This window comes from Malurus melanocephalus, unplaced genomic scaffold (genome assembly GCF_030028575.1).
Source record: "Malurus melanocephalus ecotype Western Australia unplaced genomic scaffold, MMel_1.1 scaffold_651, whole genome shotgun sequence".
NCBI lineage: Eukaryota > Metazoa > Chordata > Aves > Passeriformes > Maluridae > Malurus > Malurus melanocephalus.
In genome coordinates this window covers 323,620-330,497 of record NW_026623883.1, presented here as the reverse complement: position 1 = coordinate 330,497, position 6,878 = coordinate 323,620, and the positions used below count along the sequence as shown (strand labels likewise).

The following is a 6,878-nucleotide window of genomic DNA, read 5'->3' as shown; positions in this document are numbered from 1 at the left end:
CATTGGCTGGGACAAAAACCTGCAAAAAACCTTTATCTTGGCAAAGATGGGCTCTTGCTGTAGGATTTATAGGATTTCTCTGTGATGTACGATGCGCTTGTTTTGGAACACTCACCCTATTCTCTGCGGGTCAAATGTCCAAGCACTCCTTTTGGGGGCAGTTTGAGCTTTTTTGGGGGCAGTTTGAACATATTTTGGGGTGCAGTTTGAGCTGTCTTTGGGGGCAGTTTAAACATTTTTTGGGGGGCAGTATGAACGTTTTTTGGAGGCAGTGTGAGCATTTTTGGGGCAGCTTGAGCTCTCTTTTGGGGGTATTTTAAACATATTTTGTGGGGCAGTTTGAGCATTTCTGTGGGGGCAGTTTAAGCATTCTTTGGGGTCAGTCTGAGCCTTTTTTGGGGGCAGCTTGAGCGTTTTTTGGGGGCAGCTTGAGCGTTTTTTGGGGGTACATTGAGCACTCTTTCGGGGCAATTTGAATGTTTTTTTGGGGGCAGTTTGAACCTTTTTTTGGGGGCAGTTTGAACCTTTTTTTGGGGGGCAGTTTGAATATTCTTTGGGGAGAAGTTTGCGCATTTTTGGAGGACAGTTTGAACATTTTTTGGGGTGCAGTTGGAGCACTCTTTTGGGGCAGTTTGAGCTCTTTTTGGGAGCATTTTGAACATATTTTGTGGGGCAGTCTGAGCATTTTTTGGGGGGCAGTTGGAGTGTTTTTTGGGGGCAGTTTGAGCATTTTTGGGGGTACATTGAGCACTCTTTCGGGGCAATTTGAATGTTTTTTTGGGGGCAGTTTGAACCTTTTTTGCGGGGCAGTTTGAATATTCTTTGGGGGGCAGTTTGCACTTTTTTGGGGGAGAGTTTGTACATTTTTTGGGGTGCAGTTGGAGAACGCTTTTGGGGCAGTTTGAGCTCTCTTTGGGGAGCATTTTGAACATTTTTTGGGTATCAATTTGAGCGTTTTTTCAGGGGTAGTTTGAGTGCTCTTTGGGGTCAGTCTGAACATTTTTTGGGTGGCAGTTGGAGTATTTTTGGGGGGCAGTTTGAGCGTTTTTTGGGGGCACATTTAGCACTCTTTCGGGGCAATTTGAATGTTTTTTTGGGGGCAGTTTGAGCGTTTTCTTGGGGGGTAGTTTGAGTGCTCTTTGGGGTCAGTCTGAGCATTTTTGGGTCGCATTTCGAGCCTATTTAGGGGGCAGTTTGAGCACTTTTCGGGGACAATTTGATCATTTTTTGGGAGGCAGTTTGAACGTTTTTTGGGGGGCAGTTTGAACGTTTTTTGGGGGGCAGTTTGAGTGCTCTTTGAGGTCAGTCTGAGCATTTTTTGGGGTGCACCTGGAACACTCTTTTGGGGCAGTTTGAGCACTCTGGAGAGTAGTTTAGCATTTTTTTGGGTGGCAGTTTAGGCGTTTTTTTGGGGGGCAGTTTGAGTGCTTTTTGGGGGCCACTTTGAGTGCTCTTTTTGGGGGCAGTTTGCGCATTTTTGGGGTACAGTTTGAACATTTTTTGTGGTGCAGTTGGAGCACTCCTTTGGGGCAGTTTGAGCTCTCTTTGGGGAGCATTTTGAACATATTTTGGGGGACAGTTCGAACGTTTTTTGGGGAGCAGTTTGAGCATTCTTTGGGGCCAGTTTGAGCATTTTTGGGGGACAATTTGAAGGTTTCTTGTGGGCAGTTTGAGTGCTCTTTGGGGGCCACTTTGAGTGCTCTTGGGGGAGCAATTTGAGCGTTTTTTTGGGGCAGTTTGAGCGTTTTTTGGGGGGTAGTTTGAGTATTTTTGTGGGGCAATTTGAAGGTTTCTTGTGGGCAGTTTGCGTGCTCTTTGAGGAGCAGTTTAGCCTTTTTTGCATGGCATTTTGAGCATTTTTTGGGGAGCAGGTTGAGAACATTTTGGGGGCAGTTTGATCGTTTTTTTGGTGGGCAGTTTGAGTGCTCTTTTGGGGCAGTTTGAGCGTTTTTTGGTGGCAGTTTGAGCACCCTTTGGGGGACAGTTTGGTCGTTGTTTGGGGGGCAGTTTGAGCACCCTTTGGGGGACAGTTTGAGCGTTTTTTTGGGGTCAGTTTCCTTCTCCCCCGGGTCCGGTGACCCCGCCATTCGCTCCCATCAAGGCTCACGGCATTCCGTGGAATTCCACCCATGGAATTGATGCTCTGACCGGGACAGCCCGGGCAGGGAGGATCCCGGACAGGGAGGGACGAACGCAGGTCCCGCCACCCGTTCCAGACACCAAGCCCTGTCCCAAGCCTGCCCTGAGCCGGGCTCAGGATGTGCTCAGCTCAAATTTCGGAATGTGAAGACACAAGGCAAAACTAAGCCAGCTCCAGCAGGATTTGTGCATCTGTTTGTTTTTTTCTTGAGCTAAATCGTCGGCTGACAAGATGAGAGCCTTGCAACCCTGCATGGGTCCGGAGCTCCTGCAAATAACACTCAAACCCACAGCCCCTGACACAGATCTCACAGGGAATATTTTCTAACTCATTCTGTGAATTATACAGCAATAATGAATATTGTAAGTTGCACTTTTTTTTTTTAATTTTTTTTTTTTTTACTCTTAAGGCGCAGTAAAACAGAAGAGAGCGAAAGCTACACATGCAAAACACGTTTTCATATGAAAGAGCTCCAAAAGGCTTCTCCCGAAAGAGCCTTAAGACGAAGTTTAAGCCGCTAAATTAAAGGTGCAGCGYGCTCTCAGTTGGTAGAAATTTCCATACCGCTTCATTTCATGTAAAACAATTCTTGATGCCGGAGTTTATTTGCAATAATTAAGGTGTGCAGGGACAGCGGCGCTGAGCGCAGGGACCGGAGCGCACCCGCTGCCGTGAAAATACCCCCGCCAAACTCCCGCAGGTTTTTTTTTCGGCATGTGCGAGCCGCCCTCTCCTCTGGCGGTGCCAGCCCTCGGTGGCTCGAGTTTTAGCCRCCCTTTGGGATCTATAAATGGTGAATTTGCGGCCGGCGAGCCGCTGCAGCCCGAGCCGGGGCGGTGCCCGAGGGCACACGGGGTTCAGGTGCCCCGGGGTGACACCGGAGACAATGTTAGTTTAGGGCTCCCCCGGCCCTAAACCMGCGCGAATATCGGGTTAAAAGTGACGGGTTTCTGCTATTTCACTCGGGTGTCTCTGCTGCCTTTCGCTTTGATTCTGTCGCCGCAGCTCCAAAGCGAAGTTACCGGCGCCCCGCCGCTTTCCAAGATTTTCGCTCTAAGAATGGAAAAGGAGGAAACTCTCGAGAGAGCGAGCGCGGGGCAGCCCCAAATCACCCCTGGGGGTTCACAGCCCGGTCCGGCCGATCCCCGCGGGTTCCCGAGCTCCATCCATCCCCGGAGGGACGGAGGGATGCGGGATCGCAGGGATGCGGGGATGGAGCGCTGGGGGAAGGGCGGAGGCTGGGGGGGCAGGGATCGGGGCTCTGCTGCGGCGGCGGCGGCGGCGACTTTGCTCTTTAAATCTCTCTCCAAAGCGGATTTACGGCTGATCCCCCCTCCACGTCAGAGCCCGGGGGGCCGCTCGCCGCCGGCGCCGGCGGAGTGGGGCGGTGGGAGGCGGTGCGGGGCGGAGCGGGGCGGGGGCCGGGGGACACTCGGGCGGGGCGCGGGGCCGGGGCCGCCCCGTCGGTGCGTGCCGGAGCCCATGAATCGCTCCGTGAGAGCCCGGCGAGGCTGCGCCGCGGCCGCGGGCTCCGGGCACCATGCAGAAGAGCGTGCGGTACAACGAGGGGCACGCCCTGTACCTGGCGCTGCTGGCCCGCAAGGAGGGCACCAAGCGCGGCTACCTCAGCAAGAAGACGGCGGAGACCAACCGCTGGCACGAGAAGTGGTTCGCCCTCTACCAAAACGTGCTCTTCTACTTCGAGGGCGAGCAGAGCGCCCGGCCCGCCGGCATGTACATGCTGGAGGGATGCAACTGCGAGCGGGTGCCCGCTCCCAAGGGATGCGCCGCGGGCAGCGCCAAGGATGCCGCGCTGGACAAGCAGGTGGGGACACCCGGGGGTGGCGGGGACAGGGGAGGGACAGCCGGGAGCTCGGGCCGCCCCCAAAGCCCCCGCCGGTGCCGCCCCCGGTCCGGCCCCGCCGCGGGGCGTGCGGCTCCCGGGGCGACGAGAGGCGAAGCCGGAGGGTTTCGTGTCCTCCTTGATCGCTCTCCGTTCCTCCCCTGAGTCTTTTCTTTCCCCCGTAGTGACCGCACGCCGAATGTCAGTGAGGTGCCCGGGGGGTAGCGCCTCTCGAACCGGGTTTTTGGTCACCCTGGTGCCTCTCGAATCGGGTGTTTGGTCACCCTGGTGCCTCTCGAACCGGGTGTTTGGTCACCCTGATGCCACCGCTTGTGCCGTGCGGGTTTCTCGGCACACTGAGCCCGCAGAGGGGGACAGGGGCCAAAGTCCCGRAGCAGCGTGGGGACACTCTGGGAAGTCACCGAGCCCTTCCCTGGGGGTGCCGCCTCTCCCCGCGATGGCTCTGGGGCCAAGCCGGGCTCTCAGATCCCCGTTTGGGGACGCGGTGACAGCGGTGACAGCGGTGACAGCGGTGACAGGTCGGGCTGAGCCCGTGCCCCGATTTTTTCCTGCCGGGCAGGTGTTGTGGGGCCGATCTGGACACAGAAATGGTGTCACAGCCCCGAGCCGGGTCTGGCCCGTGCTCCGCGGGTTTTGGTGGCATTCCTTGGCCGCACGGTGACCGTGCACGGCCCCGGAACTGCCGAATCGCTGATCCTCCCCAAAGCTGATGGCTTTGACATGCATGTGTCAAACCAGCGAGTGGTTAAACACTCCCGGCTATTACATAACCGAGGAAAGGACGCTGTGCTTGTGCAGCGTGCAGAGATCGCTATCTCAGCCACACGCCTCCTGTTGCCTCATCTGAATTCCTGATTGTTTGAAATGYGCTCCAGTGTGTTCCTGTGCCTCTCTCCAGCGCGGGGGAAGCCGGCAGGTGTCTGACAGGTTTGGGGAGGCTGCGGGGAGCGAGGTTTTTGGGCTGGCTGCAGGTGCGTCCTGGTGGCCGTGACAAAGTGACAAAACTGACCAAAGCCACGCTCTAAACACCCAGCGCATCTCTGAGCTTTTCTGGAGCGATAACTTCGCAAACACAACTCAGAACCTTGTCTASATTCACAGTTTTTCCCTCACCTGGTGTGCTCAGGCAGGCTGGGGATGTTATGGGGTGCAGTGGGTGAACTTTGAGGAGTTGGGATGGTTGTGGCTGTGTCACATTCACCCTCCAGCTCTTGCTGGAGGCTCTGAGGAGTGTTTTTATGGCATTATGAACAGAGAGGAGCTGGAGGATCCCCAGATGGAATGAAACACGGACGTGGCCCGGCCTGCTTTGCATTRCTTTACTACTCTGGTTTATCAGAGATGTTGTTAAACTGCAGCCTGGCTSAGAGAGCTGCGTGGAAACAAATCCTTCCCGTATCTGTTCTCCGGGAGCCTTAAGTTGTGCTTTTATAGTGATGAATGGGYTGTTCCTAATTACATCTCGTAATAATTACAGGGCAGGAAGCTGAGCTTTTATTGCTTCGAATATCAACTATGTTGGTGTTTTCAAGAAGAGCAGACTGCTATTRAAGAGGCARAAGAATRCTTCTTTTTTTTTTTTTTAATGGGATGTTAGTTTGAATTTTCAAGGCAAATCATCTGAAAGGATCTTTTTCTGTTCACCTTTGCTTGATCCCAAGTTTTATTCAAAATTAGTARTGTTAGTATCTTTTAAAGATGTTTACTCATTAAAGGGCACCCTTGTTTGTATATAYATGTAGACACAAATCTTTGCGAAGGTGTACAGAAAATTCCCTCAGTGACTAAAGCTGATCCATCATAAGAAAAAAAATAAAAAAGAAAAAGACTTGAAAATTAAACAGTCCTTKTCATTTGGAAAATGTGCTCATATTCTTAAAGGTGTAAAGTAATAAATCATTAACCTTTAGTTTATTAGCAGAGCCAGGCAAACTTGCTTCAATCAGATGATAATGAAAACTCAGTGTTGTGCGTGCTAACTCCTGACAGTGTAAAAATACTGYAAAATTTGCTTTGATTTCACCACAGAAATGCATTAATGGAATGAAAAAGAAATTAGAAGCTCTATGGCAGTTTTTGAAGAGTCAGAACTCTCTTCTTCAAAAAAGGGAGAAGACAAAAAAAGTTATCTCCTTTTGTCTGTGCTTTATTTACCTGAGTAACTCAGACATTTGAGTGATATGTGCCATGAAATTACACAAATGAGGGAGAGAAAGAAGAATTAATCACSTGAGAGAGCTTCATCAGCACACTGCGAGTGGATATTTGAAAAAAAGCAATGCATTTTCTGCAGGTTATGTAATAAAGATTATAGAAAATGCTTGCTGGACAAATAGATTTTGTTTGCCTGACTTGCAGATCCTTTCAGGGTTGGTTTCCAGTTGTTTGGGATGGATTCTCGAGTCTTGTGCCAGGTAAAATTTCACATTTTCACATTTCACCACTGCTGCCGCTGCCAGCCCCTTCCAGCAGCCCATGAAGGGACTGAAATCTTTATTTCAGGAACAACCATCCTGTGGAAGATGCCAAATTCTTCACAAGATTTGCTCTAATCTTGCAATCCTGAGAGCTTGAAAAACAATTGCAGTGACAGAACACACTCGTTTTGTCTTTTCCATTAACATATCAGTATGTTTTCTTCCTTCAGAAGGGTATTTGCTTCAAGGAAAATATCTCTTAAAAGTACAGAAGCTGTCTTAATAATGACTGAATGAGGAGTGAATTAATTGATATCCTGGAAATGTGTGATCAAATTGAGTGTGCTGCATACACTAAATGATCTGCAGGGGGAATTTTTGGTTTTTTTTTTAAAAGTGTTTTGATCTCCCTCAGATTTTAGAAAGAGTTTTTGTAAACACGAAACAGGTGTTGCTG

The 6,878-nt window shown here is 51.0% G+C and overlaps 1 protein-coding gene across 4 annotated transcripts in view; it reads left to right on the top strand.

The window, feature by feature from the left end:
- The first annotated feature begins 3,624 nt into the window (after positions 1-3,624).
- The window catches only part of RASGRF2 (Ras protein specific guanine nucleotide releasing factor 2), a 112,577-nt gene continuing 109,323 nt past the window's right edge, over positions 3,625-6,878 (top strand). For all 4 annotated transcript variants that reach the window (XM_057383675.1, XM_057383674.1, XM_057383672.1 and 1 more), the window contains exon 1: positions 3,625-3,965. In XM_057383675.1, coding sequence (XP_057239658.1) covers positions 3,681-3,965 — 285 coding nt within the window. In that variant the 5' untranslated portion in view covers positions 3,625-3,680. The remainder of the gene's footprint in view (positions 3,966-6,878) is intronic.